Source organism: Rhodamnia argentea, chromosome 3 (assembly GCF_020921035.1).
Source record: "Rhodamnia argentea isolate NSW1041297 chromosome 3, ASM2092103v1, whole genome shotgun sequence".
Taxonomy (NCBI): domain Eukaryota; kingdom Viridiplantae; phylum Streptophyta; class Magnoliopsida; order Myrtales; family Myrtaceae; genus Rhodamnia; species Rhodamnia argentea.
The window spans coordinates 23353969-23375064 of NC_063152.1; the positions used below are offsets into that span (position 1 = coordinate 23353969).

The 21096-nt window shown below is 39.0% G+C and overlaps 2 protein-coding genes across 2 annotated transcripts; both read left to right on the plus strand.

Moving 5' to 3' along the window:
- The first annotated feature begins 2135 nt into the window (after positions 1-2135).
- LOC125314143 (TMV resistance protein N-like) lies at positions 2136-7288 on the plus strand. The gene is made up of 5 exons (XM_048275625.1): positions 2136-2222; positions 2484-2537; positions 3292-3782; positions 4075-4660; positions 6689-7288. The coding sequence occupies exons 1-5, from the start codon at positions 2136-2138 to the stop codon at positions 7025-7027; spliced, it is 1557 nt and encodes a 518-aa protein (XP_048131582.1). The 3' UTR covers positions 7028-7288.
- A 172-nt stretch (positions 7289-7460) lies between these two features.
- On the plus strand, positions 7461-9270 carry LOC125314144 (disease resistance protein RPV1-like). The gene is made up of 3 exons (XM_048275626.1): positions 7461-7499; positions 7720-8222; positions 8379-9270. Exons 1-3 carry the CDS (start codon positions 7461-7463, stop codon positions 9268-9270), a joined length of 1434 nt encoding a protein of 477 aa, XP_048131583.1.
- Positions 9271-21096: the final 11826 nt, after the last annotated feature.

The window sequence follows — 21096 nt, forward strand, 5'->3', positions numbered from 1 at the left end:
GAGTACTCTTTCGCAGCTAAGCGTAACGCGTCCCGTGATGGAAATACTATGCTAACATCAAATAACATACGCCTCGGCTTGGCTCTTGTATCGACTTACATCATATTAAAGTCGATTTCTGAATAGAGTGGCGGATGTACCAACGACAAGATGGAATTGTTGCAATGGGTATTGTAGTAAGCCTCCATATTGTCACCTTCAACATCTTCCTCATTACTGTCATCGGTGTCTATCCAATCATCATCTTCTTCATCGCTATCATCTCCATCATGATCATCATTATGGACGTAATTGCGAATATGAGTCCCAAGAATTTTTTAATGAGATCATAGCGAATTTTTTTATTTACCCTATCTCCAAGTACGCTATCACGTTCTCCTTCATGGCTTTCTCTAGCGGCTCGAGCTGCTATTTTTTTTTTTAAAATAGAGTTGCTAGAGAAAGCCATGAAGAAGAACATGATAGCGTATTTGAAGATAGGGTAAATTAAAAAATTCGCCCTAATCTCATTAATTTTTTTTATATCAGGTTAAACCCGACTCGCGCTTCTCGTGTCGTGCCATTTGATAACCTTTTTTTTTGTTATTTTCCCAAAAATTCATTTTAAACTCCTAAAATAGTAAATATTTTTAAACGATATCTAAATTCGTAAACATTATAACTATTATTAAAACATTCGCAAAAATTTCAAATAAATTACTAACAACCTATAGGTAATATAGATGATTCAAGTATAACTAATAACCACATAAATAAATCTATATTTACGAAATTGAAAAAACTTATTACAATGAAATTTACCTCAAATTATCGACGGAGCGTACGCACCGAATAAGGAGCTCAAACTGTCAAGAGAAAGTATCGAATTAATTTAAATATTATAAAAACATTAACATAAAAATGTAATACTAACAACATATAAATCATATACAAAAATTCATACTTAATTATAAAGAAAAAACATCTAAGGGAGAGCATTTCAAGTACAACAAAAGTGTCGTCTAAGGGAGAGGGAGACCGTTTGAAGGACAAAGCAAGTGATAGAATGTTCTAAGATGGAGGAGTTCGAAGGAGAGGAAGAGTGAGAAGACGTTCGGAAAATAGAGAAAAATGAGGATGAGAGAACGAGGAAGATGAAGTTTTAAAGAAGAAAAATGAGAAGAGGGGAGGGAGAGGCGCAAACGCTATGACGCCCGTGAGCCTGCAGCTCCTCAGATCCCGAAGTGCGTGAAATGCGAGGGAGGGCAGGGTCCCCTACTCTCTCTCGGCAATTTGAGAATAGGATCCCCGCCCCAAAAACCGGGCTGCTGAGCCGTACCGGGCTCAACATCGAAGTGGGAGGGGGTCTCCTGCTCGCTCGACAGTCCCGGGGGCAGCCCACCCTCTCGCTTGGCGGTTGGACCGCCAAGCGAGAGAGGGGGCCCCTCTGCTCGGCATACCAACCGTTGAGCGATGCCCAAATTTGTAAATATTTTTTTTAAAATGATTTTGTAAATATTTTAAAAAAAATCAAATTAGAAAAAAACCCACCACTTTCCAAACCCTGTGCTGGATGATCAGCTGTATGACTCAGAAAGAAATAGAAAAAGGCTGAAAAGAAACAGAAAGACTTTTCAAAAGTTGCGTGCAATAATTGTTCAAGGATGGAAAAAATGGGCACGAGCCCCACCACCACCACCCACCGCCAGGAGGGTTACTTAAGGCGCGTTCGTGTCCTATCTTCATTGGCTTGCGAGTGCTCTTCTTTATTTTGATCTGATTTGGTTTTAACATTCAAAATATGATCAAGTCACCAAAAAAGAAAACAAAAGAATCACATGAATTTACACGGGATTTCTTTTTACTGTAGAAAGAGGGAAAAATCGAAATGCCTAGGTCACAGGATCAAAAGTTAAATAGGCAAGTTCAATGAAAGCTCCTCTATGCTTATAAATTTCATCTTATTAGACTAGAACGATAGAATCACAAGTGAACTTGCGTGGTTTCTTGAGTCCCTAGTCCCTACCTCATAGCGACGAGAGTGTGGGAGGGATCAGTGAATCGGTATAAGCAGAGACCGGGAATACTTCATAATTACTCCCTGACGTTGTCCATGCCCGGGTTGCTTTTGTGAGAGGAAGCACGACAGCGAGCCGATGGCTTTGAGTCCGTTAGCTTGGAGGGTGATGATAACGGTTGTTGTTGTGGCTTTGTCTCTCACTTTCGCTCCGAATTTGTGCTTGGTGATTCCATATGTCACCGTAATGATTGCTGAACAATTTGATAACGGCGGCGGCGGCGGCGGCAGCGGCGGAGGCGACGGCGGCGGCGGCGGCGGCGGCGGCGGCGGCGGCGGCAGCGGCGGCGGGGTCGTCGACAGTGGCGACAGCAACAATGGTGGCGACGGCGACAACGGCATTTACCGCGACAACGGGGACAGGTTCCGCAGCGTCAGTCAACTCAGTCGTTCTCCTTCGTATGATCAACGTAATGTTTCGGGAAAGGTTAGTACTTCTGCACATGATGCTTGTGGCGCTGAGAAGAAGAGAAGAGAGCCGGTTAGTTTTCGCTGCATCTTTGAGTACGTTGGCTTGGACGGCGATGATAATGGTTTTTTTGTGGTTTTGCCTTTCACATTCGCTCCGAATTCGTGCCTGGTGATTCTAATTGTCATCGGAAAGACGGCTCAACAATTTGATAACAAAGAAAGGACGAGAGAAGAGCAACGGGGTGATGCTGGCGGCGGCGGCAGCGACAGCGACGGCGACGGCTACGGCGGTCCTCCTCCGACTACGGCCGTTCAGATTACTACTTCTGCACGTGATGCTTCGGCTCATGCTATTGCAGGTGATGGCGCTGCAAAGAAGGGAAGCGAGTGGGTTAGTTTTCTCTGCATCTTTGGGATTTGTATTGTTACTTCAAACTTCCTTTGCATTAACACGGTGGAATCTGTCCTCTGCTTGCAGTCCGACCCAACAAATGCTAAAATTCGTCTACGATGATACGAATCTTCTTTGACACGAACGATCGAACCACCGAATTTTGAAAATCAGGAGATACCTATCCAACTCCAAAGCACTATTGATATCCTGTAGCCGGGCCTGTTTAGCACTTCTGCTTTCTCCTGAAATTTAAAGTATTACTTAAATTTCGAAAGTACTACGGAAAAAGATTTGCTTGTGAATTCATGTATTGACATTTGAGTGTTCATGAGAGTTTTGAGTATTTTGGATTGTTTACCAAACTCAAAATGAAAAAAGTCGTAAAACTATGTTTACTATGTGAAGCGGTTTAGTTTCCTTGATTTGACAGGGATCATCTTCAACCTCATCGTCATCGTCACGGTTTGGATGCAAGTATGATGTATACTTGAATTTTAGAGGTACAGATATTCCCAAAGTATTCGTGGATCACCTTCACAGAGCATTGGCGGATGCCGGCATCTTGGTCTGCAAAGACGTCGATGAACTCCGTCCTGGAGCAGACATCTTGCCGGAGGTAGAGGAGGCTATCAAGCAGTCGAGGATCTCGATAGCCATCCTCTCCACGGATTATGCTTCCAGCAAACGTTGCCTCGATGAGCTGGTACAAATGTGGGAGTGCAGAGAATCAAATGAACAGACTATTATCCCGATTTTCTATGATATCAGTCCTTCAGATGTAAGAAACCAGGCTGGGGATTTTGGAGAGGCCTTCAGTCTACGTAAGACAAGGGGAGCTGACTCAGAAAACATCGAAACATGGAGGCAGGTTCTTCGACAGATCGGGGGATTACGCGGACATAGTGCGAACCTATATAAGGGGTAATGCTTTTACTTCCGATTTCCTTTTTCTTTCCTAGGTAAATGGAAACAAACAAAAATAAGTGTAGGATGATGCGAAATGAACCCAAACCTTTTTCAATAAATAAAGATGTAATCAAGTCGGTAAAGATTGAAAATTCAAGGATGCATAAGAATGGACGGTGGCTCCCCCTGCTCATGTGGGTTGATTTAGTTTTTGTCGGTCCATTTCCCGCTTTGATTTTTATCTACCGTTAAATATTCTTTGGTAACTTCGTTATCATCCTCCTGCTTCATCACTTGAGTTTTGCAGGTACGAGGCCCAGCTCGCAGAAGAAGTTGCTTTAAGTGTTGCGCGGAAGTTGAGGGATGATGGCCTAGCTGTAACCGACAAACTAGTTGGAATTGATCATCATGTTGAAGAGATGATGAGAAAGCTTGATGTTGCCTCCAGTGAGGGACAAGCGACTGAAGTACGTGGAGCAGACGTACGCGTTGTTGGAATATGCGGTGAGCCGGGTGTCGGAAAGACTACCCTTGCAAAGGTTGTTTTTAAGGAGATGCATAAGTTGTTTGAAGCAAGTAGCTTCCTCGAATGTATTGCTTCGAAAGAAGTCCGGTTCTCACAACAAATGTTGATTGCTGACCTTCAAAAACTAGAACACGTACCCCTTGAATCTTCCGATGAAGGGACTGAGAAAATAGCAAGTCTATTTGGAAATAGAAAGGTTCTCATTGTGTTGGACGATTTGGATGAGGATGAACAAATCAATGCATTGGCCAAGAAGCTTACTTGGTTTGGACCTGGAAGTAGAATCATTGTGACAACAAACACAAGAGAGGTTTTAAGTGCTTTCGACGTTGGAGCAGATGATCATGGGAGAGTTGAAGAACACGAGGTTAAACCAATGAATCATGACCATGCTCTACAACTCTTTTGTAATCGTGCTTTTCAAGTGGCTGCTGTCCAAGATGTCTCCGAGTATTTTGCCTTGTCTAGGAACATAGTCGAAGCTTTTGGAGGGATTCCTTCGGATATTGTGCATCAAGCTTCATTTTTACGCAACAATATGGATATGGATATATGGAAAAGTACCTTAGAATCATTGCAAAAACACCCACGGGATGATCCGGCTTCTGCAGTTGATGCTCCGGTTAGTTTTCTCTGCATCTTTGGGATTTGTATGGTTACTTCAAACTTCCTCTACATTAACACCGTGGAATCGGTCCTCCGCTTGCAGTTCGACCCAACAAATGCTAAAATTCATCTACGACGTTACGAATCTTCTTTGACACAAACGATCGAACCACTGAATTTTAAAAATCAGGAGATCCTATCCAAACTCCAAGCACTATTGATATCGTGTAGCCGGGCCTCTTTAGCACTTCTGCTTTCTCCTGAAATTTAAAGTATTACTTAAATTTCAAAAGTATTACGGAAAAAGATTTGCGTGTGAATTCATGTATTGACATTTGAGTGTTACTGGGAGTTTTGAGTATTTTGGATTGTTTACCAAACTCAAAATGCCAAAGTCGTAAAACTATGTTTACTATGTGAAGCGGTTTAGTTTCCTTGATTTGACAGGAATCATCTCCAATCTCATCGTCGTCGTCACGGTTTAGATGCAAGTACGATGTATACTTGAATTTTAAAGTTACAGATATTCCCAAAGGATTCATGGATCACCTTCAGAGAGCATTGGAGGATGGCGGGATCTCAGTCTTCAAAGGCCTCGATGAACTCGGTCCTGGAGAAGACATCTTGCCGCAGGTAAAGGAGGTCGTCAAGGGGTCAAGGATCTTGATAGCCATCTTCTCCGCAGATTATGCTTCCAATGAATGGTGCCTCAACGAGCTGGTACAAATGTGGGAGTGCAGAGAAGCAAATGGACAGACTATTATCCCCATTTTCTATGGTATTAGTTGCTCTGATGTAACAGACCAGGTTCGGAAATTTCGACTTGCCTTCCTTCGGCATGAGAGAGCGAAAGTCAACTCAAAAAAAACCATTGAAACATGGAGGAAGGTCCTTCGAGAGATCGGGAAATTAAGCGGATATAGTGTGAAGCTACACAGTGGGTAAGTAATGCTGTTACTGCTGATTTCCTTCTTCTTTCCTCGATAAATGGGAAAAAAGATGACGTGAAATGAACCCAAACCTCCTTGAACAAATACAGATGTAATCATCTCGGTGATGATAGAAAATTCACCAATGCATAAGAATAGACCATGACTCTCCCTTCCCATGTGGGTTGATTTAACTTTTGTCGGTCCATTCCCCACTTTGATTTTTATCTTTTTGGTAACGTTCTTATCATCCTCCTGCTTCATCACTTGCGTTTTGCAGGATCGAGGCCCTGTTCGCAGAAAAAATTGCTTTTGATGTTGTGCGGAAGTTGAGGGATGATGGCCTTGTTGTACCCAAGAAACTAGTTGGAATTGATCATCATGTTGAAGAGATGATGAGAAAGCTTGGTGTTGCCTACAGCAAGGGACAAGCAACTGAAGTACATGGAGAGGAGGTAGTTCTCGTCGGAATATGCGGTGAGCGGGGTGTTGGAAAGACTACACTTGCAAAGGTTATCTTTAACCAGATGCATAAGTTGTTTGAAGCAGGTAGCTTCCTAGAAGGTACCAGTTCGAGAGAAGTCCAGTTCTCACAACAGATGTTGATTGCTGACCTTCAAAAAGTAGAACACGTACCACTTGAATCTTCCGATGAAGGGACTGAGAAAATAGCAAGTCTATTTAGAAATAGAAAGGTTCTCATTGTGCTCGATGATTTGGACGAGGATGAAGAAATCGAAGCATTAGCTGGGAAGATTACTTGGTTTGGACCCGGAAGTAGAATCATTGTGACAACGAACAAAAGAGAGGTTTTAAGTGCTTTCGAAGCAGATGGTCCTGGGACAATTGAAGAATACGAGGTTGAACCAATGAGTGATGAACATGCTCTTCAACTCTTTTGTGAGCATGCTTTTCAGGCGCCTGCTATCCCAGATGTCCCCGAATATTATGGCTTGTCCAGGGAGATTGTCGAAGCAATTAGAGGGATTCCTTCGGATATTGTGCGTCATGCTTCAAATTTACGCTACAATATGGACATAGATATATGGAAGAGTACCTTGGAATCATTGCGAAAACACCCAAAAGATGGTCAAGCTCTGCCTCCTCAAGGCGGTGCTCCGCATCCTCCCGCGGTTTATGCTCCGTCTCCTGCTGGAGAGAAGGTAAGAGAGCTGGTTAGTTTTCTCTGCATTCCTTGACATTAAATACGGCGGAATCGGTCCTCTACTTGCAGTTCGACCCAACAAATGCTAAAATTCGTATACAATGTTACAAATCTTTTTTGACACGAAAGATCGAACCACCGAATTTTTAAAATCACGAGATCCTATCCAAACTCCAAGCACTATTGATATTGTGTAGCTGGGCCTGTCGTGTACTTTTGCTTTCCCCTGAAATTTAAAATATTTCTCGAGTTTCGAAAATATTACAAAAAAAAAAAAAAGTAAGTGTGAATTTATTTACTGACATTTGAGTTTTACTGAGAGTTTTGAGTATTTTGGATATTTTCTCAAGTGGTGAGTGCTATTTTTTAAGGTTGTGTTGAGTGTGAATTTGATAATTTTGGTATCGATGAACTTGCGGAGGATGGATTTCTGGTGATATGATGATGATGATGATGATGGAGTATTCATGGAGCTTTTGTCCCTTCTTTGCTTAATGAGATACCGTGTAATCATTATAATTAACTGCTCTTATGCAAGAAGAGAAAAGGGATGCCAAAATTGAAACTTGCAGTAGTTTAAGAATCGTGACTATTTTCTCCATTGTGTTTAGGTCTTAAAACTTCTTGCAAGGGCTGAGCGTGCTAATTATTGTGGAATACTGGAAGAATATCGTCATTTTTCAGAAATTCGATATTTTTCACGAAATAATTTCCTTGATTTGACAGGAACAACGTTCAACCTCACGGGGGGATGACGTATACTGGATTTTCGAAGGTACAGAAGATGGCAAAATCAAGGATAAGTTTCTCACAGTATTGAATGACGTATACTTGAGTTACGAAGGTACAGAAGATTGCAGAATCCTGCATAAGCTTCGCACAGCATTGACAGATGTAGCAGGCCTCAATGTCGTCGGAGGATACCGTGGCGGTTGGGAGAAAGAGTTCATCAAGCGGTCGAGGATCTTGATGCCCATCCTCTCTGCAAATTATGCTTCCAGTGAAAGTTGCCTCGAGGAACTGGCACAAATGTGGGAGTGCAGAGAATTAAATGGACAAAATATTATCCCGATTTTCTTTTGTATTACTGGCTCCGATGTACAATACATGGCTGGGGATTTTGGTAGGGCCTACAGTCCACAAGTCGACTCAGAAACCATCAAAAGGTGGAAAGAGGCACTTCGAGAGATCGGGGGATTACGCGGATATACTGCCAACCTTAATAAGCGGTTAGTAATGCTTTTACTTCTGATTTCCTTGAAAATTCAACAATGCATAAAAATGTTTGTCGGTCCATTCCCCACATTGATTTTTTTTAATCTACCTTTTGACATTTTTTGGCAACTTTCTTATCATCCTCCTGCTTCATCACTTACGTTCTGCAGGTACCAGGCCCGGCTCGCAGAAGAAGTTTCTTTTAGTGTTGCGCGGAAATTGAGGGATGATGGCCTAGTGTTAACCGACGAACTAGTTGCAATTGATGATCATGTTCAAAAGATGATGAGAAAGCTTGGTGTTGCCTACAGCGAGGGACAAGCGACTGAAGTACATGGAGAAGACGTTCGCGTGGTTGGAATATGCGGTAAGTCGGGTGTTGGAAAGACTACACTTGCAAAGGTCGTCTTTAAGAAGATGCATAAGTTGTTTGAAGCATATAGCTTCCTTGAAGTTGGTAGATTGAAAAAATTCCGGTTCTTACAACAAATGTTGATTGCTGACCTTCAAAAACGAGAACGCGTACCCCTTAAATCTATCAAAGAAGGGACTGAGAAAATAGCACGTCTATTTACACATAAAAAGGTTCTCATTGTGCTCGACCACGTGGAAGAGGATAAACAAATTGAAGCATTAGCTGGGAAGCTTACTTGGTTTGGACCCGGAAGTAGAATCATCGTGACGACGAGCAAAAAGGAGGTTTTAAGTGCTTTCGATGTTGGAGCAGATGACCCTGGAACAGTTGAAGCACACGAGGTTGAACCACTGAGTGATGACCATGCTCTACAACTCTTTCGTATTCGTGCTTTTCAAGGGGATGCTCCTGAAGATGGCTCTGAGTATGATTCCTTGTCCAGAGACTTTGTCAAAGCTATTGGAGGGATTCCTTCGGATATTGTGCGTCTTGCTTCATATTTACGCAACAATATGGATATGCATATATGGAAAAGTACCTTGGAATCATTGCAAAAACACCCAGAGGATATGGAAGCTGCCTATTGGTCACTTATGCACGGGGGGGAGGAGAATTTCCGGTTCATGAGGCGTTTTACGGAATTTTAGGTTTTCATGTGTTTTGAATTTCCTGTTCTTAATGCGTCTAGTTTCCATTCCATGTGTTCTAAATTTCCTGTAACTTTAATGTGTCTCTTTACCGAAACTCCTTCATGCTTTAGTGGTGTACTTCATCTAATCCCCAAGTTACTCTTTCCATCACACACTTTCAGCTTCTTCTTAGTCTCAACATGCATCACTTACGTATCTTTAGATGTTTACACGTGACCTTGACATATTGTAAAGGCAAAGGAGTGTGATTATTTAAGTAAAATAACCACATACAAAAAAAAAATTATAAGGGGAACATACTTTACTAAAAAAAAGAGATATCGTTATCTATATTTTCGAGAATTACTGAGGACAGTAAAAATACCGTAAAGCTGAGGCAATTGCTTGAGAATCATTCTTGGAAGTCAGGACGTGGTGCATTCATTTCGCCAAAAATGATTTTGAAAAATATATTTGGTAAATTAATTGCTTACAAAAATAAATGGATGGAATTTATTTTTTCATCACCTACAAAAATAGATAGCCATAGATTGTTATTGATGAAGAAATTATTTTTCGTTAATTAATTTTCTAAAAGGTGCAAGCAATCATTTTTTGAAAAATGTGTTCCAAATGGCTCATTTTCCGTGAAACATATTTGTACCACTTGATGATCTCTACCGGCAACTTGACAGAAAGACAAATGGAGTGAGACGATAAAAAAAATTACGATGTCGACCAGACATTATGATTTGCAGAAGTGGCATGTAGACATCTCTATCGAGTAATGCGATAGCTTCAACAAAATAGAACCCGGTTTTTTTTCCACCTATCAATTGGGCGAGGAATAAGAGAAATATCGGAATTCGGAGACGATGAATGGAAGAGTTTCTGCGTATAATATTCATCTAATTACATGATTCGCATGAAACTGGTAGTTTTCAAAGAATTTTCCTTTTCATGTAGAGTCTCGGACACTAAATTTATGTGTATCGATTTTCAAATCACAAGTAATAAGCTTTTTTCTCTTTTCTGGTTTTCATTTGGGCTCTCCAAATCTGCTAATGAGGCTATAAATATACTTGTTCAACCTCTCACTTCTTATTTATCTAAGGAAAGCATCGGCAGGAGCGAAAAAGAGATTTAATTTTGTGAAGACAATATTTACAATAAATGTAAACTTGCAAAATAAAAAATAATCGTACACGCTCATAACAATTGCCAGAAATGGTAGGTCCAGTCAGAATGGTTCAATCCAGAAACGGAGTTGCATATTTATTCATTGATGAATATTCAAAATTTCTAGGAAATTTGACTACCAACCTTAAGATTTCTAGAAATCACAATAGACATGGCAATTCGACGAAACTCGACGTGATTTATTAGAAATACCAATTCATGCTTAAAAGAGTGTGCCAAACCTAAGTGCACTAATGCAGCTACTCAAAAAGGATTAATCTTTGTTAAACTCGCACTACTTTCGACTATATACATAAGTAACAACTTATTGAATTAGACGTACTTTCATCGTTGATCAAACACATTGATCTCGCATCAATGTTATTATTTAGTAATTTTTCATACAAAAAACCACAACAAAATTAGACTTTTTGGAGGGTGATGTTGATGTATCTGGTCGAAGCCTGCTATTTATTGAATTCTCTATAAATCGATAGCTTATTTCGTTGAAGTTCAATAAAAAATGGAGTGTTGCCTTCCCATGAAAGCATGTTATATCATCTCCTCTTTGTGCCATTATCGGCTTATCTCAATCAATGCTTAATTAAGATCAGATGTCTATTTGAATTTTGGACAGATCAACATTTTCAGGATAAGTCGACAAAATGAATGTTGAGAGGTACATGGAAGATTACATGTATCCACCTTACAGTAACTCTAATCCTTTGAACTCATAAAATCAAATAGGGGACATGGAAATGGAGTTAGTACAGAGTATAGGATGGGAAAACAGATTTTTTTAGCTCTGCTAATAATTTTACCTGTTCTATAGGGCTAATTTAGACTATAGATTGTGTTCTACAAGACTAAATTTTGGACTCTTCTATGTTACGTAATATAAATGATGAAGGCTATCATACATGCTATCGTTTGAGTTCGAGTATATTGCTGAGTTCATCTGAAAAATTATAGCATACATTTCCCGTCCATTTGAACTTACGGCCTTGTTTCCAATTGATATACACGTGTAATAGAAAAATTGTATAAAAAATCCTAAACTTATTGCATTTTTCCAAATTCAGTTTTAAACCTTTAAATTTTGTCATCTTATTAAATTTTTTTACATTTTGCCAATTGAGCCAATTGGCCAATTTTGACCTGAAATTGCTGAAATGGATGCTAGCCATCCTATATGGCGCGGCCCTTTTTCTATTTTTAAATACTTTTTATTTTTTTTTTCCTTTTTACTTTTCTTTTCTTTTCTTTTCTTTAGTTTTTTTTTTCTTATTGTGGCTGGCAAGGGCTCCGTTACCCTCGTGCAGTGGACAGTGAGGGTAGCCGGTGACTTTAAGGGGAAAAAACAAGGAAAAAAAGGAAAAGAAAAGTAAATATTATTAAAATCATCCATGTTAACGATGACCATGTAACGTAGGACTGCAGGCATCTATTTCAATGGTTTTTGACCAAAATTGGCCAAATAAACTCAATTGGTAAAACATAAAATGGTTTAGGACTCAATTGAGGAAATTAGAAAATTTAGGAATGAATTTACAAAAATACAATACCTTTAGGACTTTTTGGACAATTTTCCCCATTTTGTAATAGGTGGTTTCTTATGTTGTAGACCAAATCTTTACTGAAACTAGAAAATCGAGGTCACATATCATTTAAATTTCTTTTACTTTGAATTAGTCAAAAGTATATATGGGACTTCTAAGCAACATAATTTGGAAAGGATTTGTTGGTGTTTGTTTGTAAAAAAAATAAATAAGGTAATTTCCTTGTCTCACATAGGAGGGATGATAGAGTGCAAGACACTTTAAATATGAGAAGGCTATTTTAGTTTTTCAAATGGAGAAATTGGTGGGGGGGCTAAACCTCGACATACCCGCGCGCATGTGTGCGATTTTTAGGCGTACTTACCACTCTTGCTCACTGCGGACAAAAATATGCCTTAATCAATGATTATTTTTTAAATTTTGATTAAAATTATAAAAAAGTTTATTTCATTATTTTTTTTTACTTATAACTATTCGGACATGAACGGTTGTGTCTGAATGGCGGTTTTCATACACGAATGATTATGAATAGTTATGTCCGAATTTTCAATTTTTAGGACATGAATGGGTGTGTTCGTATGGGCAGTTCGGACATTAAGAGGTGTGTTCAATTCATATTATTAAATGGGCAATTCTGTTAGTTTTCTATAGTTACTTTTATTTTCGTTTTCCTTCAAAAGAGAAATAACCATCTTTTCATTATTTCACAGAGAGTTGTAGGAGATTTACTGAAATTGCTATTTAGCATTCTAACCATGACTTTGTTGTATCCTAAAAGCAATTTGCCGGAAACTTATAACAACTTCATGGGGCAAATTAATCCTAAAAGAGAGTGATTACAAGCCTCAAAGTCCGACTACATTGTTACTTCATTTCCTACGATATTTTCCCAACAAGATCCACATCACATTTTGTTGATTAGAGAAAAGAATGATAGAAACGATATGCCAAACTTGCCAATGCTTCGAGGTCATGCTAATTGTCACAGGATTAACATGACAACTACTAGATATTCATGTCACATGTTTCGTTAACGACATAGAAAACATTAAACCAATTTCATCAGAGATCTACAGATAATACGAAAAGGTAAAGGGATGTTCCGTGTAATAAAAATTTATTTCAGAGTGACGCAAAAATCAAGGGAAGCTCACTCCCGGCACGGAGCCCTTATACGGCTTTACATGTGATAATTGCAAGTGAACCTATTCACCCTCAAGCAGACCCCATGTACTCTTCCTCTATCTATCCATTAAAGATGGAGTTTGCCTTGCAAATTGGACAACATAGAACCTGTACAAACTTCACTTGCCTTCGCTTGATGGTGATTCGGGAGGAGAACTGGCCACGAGCATGGTAAGGAGAATTGTTGCCCTTTGATTAAACTTCGATATTTCTTGTCATTTTTTATGGTGTTCTCGGTTCAGCTCTTAACGCCAAATCCGCCTATAATGAGACACCACAATCTGCAATGAAAGAGTGTTGGAAAGTTAGATCAATCATCCAAATCGCACGTATGAACGATATTTAGTCGGACTAAGACAGAAATAGTTAAGCCAAACATTTGTTACTTTTTGGAAATCCATACCTTATCGAAGATGCCATTTTAAATGTGATTATTTTGGTAAATCATTGATCCAACTTTTCAAGCGTAAGATGATGCATCCCCTACTGAAATCAAGAGTGTTTTTCGTACGTAGGTCATGATCTTTGTTGAAACAAATGGATAGCAATTTAGATGCATCAATAGGTTTCTTGAGGAAAAGACTATAAAGGTTGACGGAAAGACTTCATCCTTTGTGGATAGAGATAGTCGTATATGAGGAGAGTGATATTGTGGCCCAAGAGGAATTAGATATTGAAGCTTGGAGCATCACAAGATGAGAGCTATATAAATAGGAAAAGCATTGGCCATTCTCATTATTGGTGGATACACATGCATATTTTGCATTCAATATGTTTCCCTACCAAGAAATATGATACGAGGGAGGTTAGGTAGGAATTGTATAATCCATTAATGTGTCAATCCATATCCTTTGATCAGTACTTGACTTTTATAGAAAATCGATGTATCAAACAACATATTATCGATGATTTTACTTGATTGAAATTGTGGACAAGGCAACTCGATGATTAGCAATCCATATTGTTATGGGATGCACCGATAAATTAATGAAAACGTGCTTAACCCTGGGTTACTATATGCAACTAAAAGCCGTAGTTCAGTTGTTTTCTACTATATAAGTACCATCTTTGTCAATTAGATGGATTTCCGACATCAAACAAACTCATTTGTCTCGCGTATATTTTGCTATACTTATCCAAGATAGGATAGACTTAGTAAGAACATGGGATGGAGAGATACTCTCTAAAATCATGTAGCGCTAATATCACTTACTGGCAAAAGAAAACTATACATCCTTTTTAGCAAACGCAAGGCAAAAATAACATTGCGAGTCTTGTGACCTTACTACACATACATACGGTTATCTTCATTTAGGATTTAATAGTATTATGATCATGACATTCTTCTAAAAGATGTAAAAGGTGTTTCTTATCTTGTTTTCGCATATTGCTTGAATTGAGTAGAGTAAGGGAGATGGAGCGTTTTAGGTCAGCGCGTAACAAATGCTATGTGAATTCCGCTTATGTTTAAATTAACATTGCATTCTTAATTCGGTTTATTGTCTGAGGTTAATAAGGGCATGATACAATATTATTCGACATCTAATTTGTGAAGAATATGGATTATTATAGATATTAGTACTTTTCAAACTATGCGATCATCAACAATGAAAGGGTTGTCGATGTCATTTAGAGTTCCAAAGCAATTATTCATCGTGTATATGAAGCACTGCCCTAAAATTGAGGGCCATACGATAAACTTTGGATACGTATTTTTTTTGTTGGACGGCAAATGTGAGAAAATTGTCAAAAAATTCATAAACCTATTTAAGTTTTGCAAATTCAATCTTAAATATTTTCATTTTGCCAATTAAATCTTAAACATTTTCACGTGTTGCCACTTGAGTCCATCCAATCAATTTTAGCTGGAAATCAATGATTGGGACGCCACCAGTCCTAGTGGCCTAGGTGGCCCTGACTTACACAACTTTAAATAATATTTTAATACTTTTTTGAATTTTGTGTTATTTGCCGGCAAGATCACTGATCAACCATTGTTGCCAACCGGAGAGGGCCAGTTACCTTTGGTTTGGGGGAGGGTGTGGCAGCCCTTGCCTAGATTTGGGCGAGGGAATGGAGGTACTCCCTCGTGGTCGGTGAGGGCGGCGATGCCCTCGCCCGGACCAGGCAACCCTCACTGACTAGAGATGTAAAAAAAAAAAAATGAAGAAAAGAAAAGAAAAAAGGAAAAATTAAAAATTAAAAATTAAAAATTAAAAATTAAAAAATTAACAAAAAAAGGAAAATATTAACATATTATTAAAAATTGGCTACGTCGATGCCGACCATGCCACGTCGAACGGCCAGCATCTATGTTAGCAATTTCCAGCCAAAATTGACTTGATGAACTCAATTGGCCAATATAAAAAGAGTTTAGGACTCAATTGACAAAATTAAAAGATTTAGGATTGAATTAGCAAAAGTGGCACAGGTATAAGACCTTTTGGACAGTTTTTCCCGATAAATGTATGGATGAGTCATATGTTATGGCATTGCCATTCATGATTCGATTGTTGTAATTTTGAAAGCGAGATGCCGACAAATACTAATTCAGCTTAATTCATTTTTCCCTAAATAATATCATTACCATGTAGGTCAAATGTTACCTACTCGAGTTGACATTTACAGGAATCTTATTCATGGTTTTACTGTAATGCTTATGACACGTTGGAGCCAATCGGGAACTATATTGCACGAATTTATTCAGTTCATAGAATTAGGAGAACAGCAATTACTGACAAGTTAACCATAATTTGCTTGCCAACTAAGAAAATGGCCGAAAATGGAGTCGCCTTGCTGTACTCACCATTCCATGAATGCCTCATCAAGAATAGTTAACTTTTATCCAATTCTTGACAAAAAAAGATCATAAGCGTATGTCGAATGAAAAAATAATCATTGTGCACATATATGGGAAAATATACCAAGACTTGTATCCAGAACTTCACAGTATGCTTGATAGATCATACAGGTAATCGGTTGTGCATAGTAAGCCAAGCAAGAGAGAGGAGACCTGCATGATCTACTTAAGCACACTGTCTTTGGTGCCAATCGATTGTGCATAGTAAGCCAATCAAGAATCGAAGATTTGTCATTTTGGAGAAATAGAGAAAGACTTTGAGATCGCACTTCGATGTGATATTGACTGTAACCACCAATGGAAGTTATGTTTTCAACGTAATAATTAGATTGATAACACTAAATCGAAAAAGAAGAAGATTGATCCCTCTCTTTAAGATAGAATCATTCCCTGAATCACCTTGCATGTTAACCAAAATCCAACCAACTTGCCTAATCACTCTTGCTTATTGCACAAGTGAGACTCGGATGTACTTCACGAGCAGGAGCACATATAAATGATAAAGTGCAATTCAAGATCTCTAATACGGAAAAAGAAGAAGACTTATCTCTCCTTGAACTACAGTACACTTTTGATTCGATACAAAGTACATCGGGCTCTTATACAATTATCCGGGAAAAGAATTGCCCTCAATTGGCGCTGGTTCAAATGCCGCTCCCTTTGGGGTTCCATTGTGGTGAACCAGACTCCACGAACTTCATTCTGCATGCTGGAAGCAGTAGGGGGTCGCCTTTTCTACTGCAATAGGAGTCGTGGAAAATTCCTATTATCTGACGTTCCCACAGCGAAGGAAGGCCGATTCTCGGCTTCATTGTCGTCACCGGGTCTTGCATTGTAGACGAAGACAGACATAAAAAGGTCAAGAGAAAACTTCATATGCAAGGAGGGAAAGGATTCAATTATTGTGACTATTAGCAGAGAGTAGAATTGACTTAGGCTAAGGTGTGAAGCACCAAAAGTCGAAAGATACAACATCTTTCTGGTAGATCACGGATCCGACACTTATGCACATGCAAGGTTGGAATATGTGGGACATAATTGTTAGAAGCATGTCAAAAGAGATTTTCGGAGAGATCTTGCTTTGAAGCACTTGTAGGACAAGTAAGAAAGAAGAAACTCAATCAGTTAAGGCGTGGTCCAACAAGAGATGAAGGGATTTATAAATAGGTGAATACTTAGTCATGCTCATTATTGGTGTGGATAGACTCGCACAATTTGCATTTAACGCGTTACCACTCTAGGAAATATTATAAATGGCAAGGTTTGTTAGAATTGATTTTCTCTAGGAACGTGACCATATACACGCCTTTGATGATTTCTTAACTATTTGAGAAATTTTAAATTTCGACTATTAGATTGTGGATGATTTTAATGGATGGAAACTTTAGTAGCAATTTCGCATTATTCAAAGTACCTATTACATTTTTCTGATAAAAATTTAAAGTACGTAGATAAACTACTATTTTCTATTGAAAGTTATAATTCGTCACATCAGGCTCACATCTCTTTCATGTTATTAAATTTGTAGTTTAATATACCATTGATTGGAAAAATATTCAACAATGGTTAAACTCATTCATCTGGCATACATATGGCTTGATATGTCTCTGTGTTAAATTATGTCTCGAGTTTGAACCCTTTACCGAACCTGACCTGGTTGGACAAATATTCGGTTTAATTGCACAAAGAAGAAGGAGAAGTTTTCTGCTGCTAAAAGACAAAATAATGGGCGCACTTATTTTATAATTGACATTTCACTTGTGGGGATTCCACCTTAACTGATACCAATATTATCATATACCAATTTTTGGGATAGTAATGCAGAAATGCTAATGGATCTTGCAAATAAGTCAATGAAAAAATATCATAGAAGTAAAGTTGGAACAATAAAAGACACCAAAGATTTATGTGGTTCAGTCTAAGTATTGATATCTACATCCATGCGGATAGTCAACAACAAGTAGTCCACTAATTAAATAGAGAATTACAGAGTTACAATCACTCACACTATGACATCCATAATTATCGGTGTTTGTAATTATATTTAGGATATCAAACTCATGTGACATTTTGAGGCATCATATGCACGCACGCTCAAGTGTTTCCCACATCTAAATTACACCCAAGTCAAAATGTTCACAAATAAACAACACGGCACAAATCATGACTGTAACCGAAGAAACTCAACTTTGCTGCTCGAACTTCTCTGTGCGTTTACGGAATATCTCCAATTTTTGGCTTCTGGAGGTGTCTTATTATACCTTTTCTAAAAATCTGTCAAACATTATCTGATCTAACTTTGCTTAATTAATCCAATCACAGGGAAGTTGCTGAAGGCATCTGAGGTGATGTGCTTTGGTGGCCATCCAGCATTCATTGTCTCACCTCTTTGCATCATTTTCTTCCCCCTCACTTCAGCCGAATTTCCCTGGGAGATAACAACAATTATAGAATGAGAAAAAGGGGCAAAACGCGAAAGATTGGATTTTGCTATTTAGATTTTCCTTTTCAATTTGCTTACTCTTTTTTTTTTTTTTTAAGTTTCGTAAGTTTTGTAAATACACATTGAATAAATATCCAAGGGGAAAGGAAAAAGGGCTTGGGCTGGCTCTAGAACTGTATTGCACATTACAACTTATTTTATTAATATCTTTGGCAAGAGGAAATCCCCTTCCCTCTAGTTTTCCCTGACTCGGTGGGGCACCATCCGAATCCCATGCCCATTTCTATCTTCGCATAATGCGTTTTCTTGTGGAGTATAATCTTTCCTCCTAAAAAACTATATGATATATGTAGGTGGGCTGTGGATAAAATTTTATTTTTCAGTCCAGCCCAAAAAATATTGGCTGCAATAAACGGAAGGTCGGATTTTCTATAAAAAAAAAAAAGCCATTTATGGATATTATCGGGAAGTTCGTGCGAGATCCCGTGGAGGGATTCGGATCCCCTACCATAGAGGGTTAATGGCAGGGGTGACATAGAACGAAATCCGGCCGTCCGTTTGAATCCGAAGGCCGAGATTCGTCCACGTCATCCGAAGAGCGGAGTTCAAGTTTTGGGCGCGCGAAACCAGTGTCTTCTAAATAAAAAATAAAAATATATATTTTTCTCTCTCCTCAAATCTTACTGATCGACCCTCTCCCTCGCGAAACATCCGCTTTCACCTCTTTTCGTCAAATTTCTTCCATCCTCCTCCTCCTTTCGCTTTGATGATGCTCCTCTTCGATGCCAGCGTCCATGGAACCGCCGTCGACCTTCCCCGCATCAAATCTAGAGGCGCGTCGGTGGCTTCGAACCCGAGCACATATCCATCTCTCTCTCCACCGATTACGACTCCGTGTGGATCTCCTCGATTACAGGTTGGTGCTAGATCGATCTCCGCTTCTCTTCTTCGGATTTGGTTTCTATGATTCAGCATTCTTGAGAAGTTTTTAGGATTTTTCGATTTAACTCATGTTGGTGAGTGCGGGACTTTGCTCTGCTGGATTTTTGAGGATTGGCGCAGATGAGCTATAGAAGCACCCAATTGGTTCGGTCTTTGTTGTTTTCCTTGGTGAAGAAGAGAGAGGAGGAAAAAAATTATTGAGTGTTGTTAGAATGCATCTTGTTTTGAATCTTAGTTGAATTATCGGGCCCTTTTTTTTAGAGGTCTTTTATCATCGTACTTACGAGGCGATTTTGTTCTTGTGCTTATTTTGATTCATTCGGAAAGAAGGAAAAAAAAAGAGATACTTCTATGGCGGTGTATTATAAATTTAAGAGTGCAAGAGATTTCGATTCAATTCCTATGGACGGTCCATTTATATTAGTTGGTGTTTTGAAAGAAAAAATTTTCGAATCAAAGTACTTGGGTAGGGCGCCCGATTTCGACTTTGTGGTAACTAATGCTCAAACTAATGAAGGCGCGAGTTTCTTGCTTCATGAATCAATTAAAAAATTTTAACAATTAAGGCTATTAAGTTTGGAGAGAGGCGACTAGTGGGGAGCTGTTTGAGTGGCCTTTTGAGTCGAATATTGGTATTGTTTATGCTGAACTTATCGAGGCTGAAATGATTGTGAGTGAGGTGTTCATAGCGTTAGGGCCCGGGTTTTGGCCTGAGGTAGCAATACCTGCTGATCCCGAGTCTTTTTGTCAAATGAACCGTGGTAGTGTTTTTGTAGTGAGTGCTAGCAAGTGATTTGCATGTTGTCATCTTTATTTTATTTTTTTTCTTTGGGGGGGGGGGTTTGAGGGAGGAGGAGTAGGGTACATTCTCCATGATTAACATCACCTAATTTGACATTTGAGGAGAAATTGAGCTCTCTGGAGGAGCTTTTAGAGGCTGACTTGATGATTAGTTAAGGCTGGCTGAGAGAGGAGGAGGGTACTTTCTCCATAGTCAATATTACCTAATTTGATATTTGAGCGGAAAAGAGCTCTATGGAGAAGCTGATTAGTTAAGGCCGTCTGAGGGAGGAGGAGGGTACTTTCTCCACGATCAATATCACCTAATTTGATATTTGAGCGGAAAAGAGCTCTATGGAGAAGCTGAATCATAGAAACCAAATGCTGAATCAGCAGCTTCGAACCCGAGCACATATCCATCTCTCTTTCCTTTTCTATTTCAAGGGCTTGGAAGCCTGTCTTAGATGAGGAAAATTTGCTATTAAAGGAATTTAGAAACGTCAAATGAATTGTTGGGACTAAAATTGGTCGAAAGAAAGCAGCTGCTGGTCTTGGCTAGGGCTTTCATACTCTATATCTAGTCACTGGAACAACTTTGAGACTTCAAGGCCCTGCAAGGACACATGAAGTGCATCTCGGTATATATAATTCCATTACATGGTTTGTGGAATAGATCTCCTTTCTCGGACACCTTATTGGTTTAGATAAAGACAATGTTGATGTTGTTTGATATAATCTATTGAGTGCCTAGTGTGTGTGTGTGAATCTTGTTCTTTGCTTTTGCATGTTGTGATCTGTTCTTTTTACTTCTTTGCCACTGTTCTCTTGTTTGAATTTGTTGGTGACTTTGAAGTTCTCGTAATTGTTCTAACTTTACGTAGGTGGCACCTTCGCCT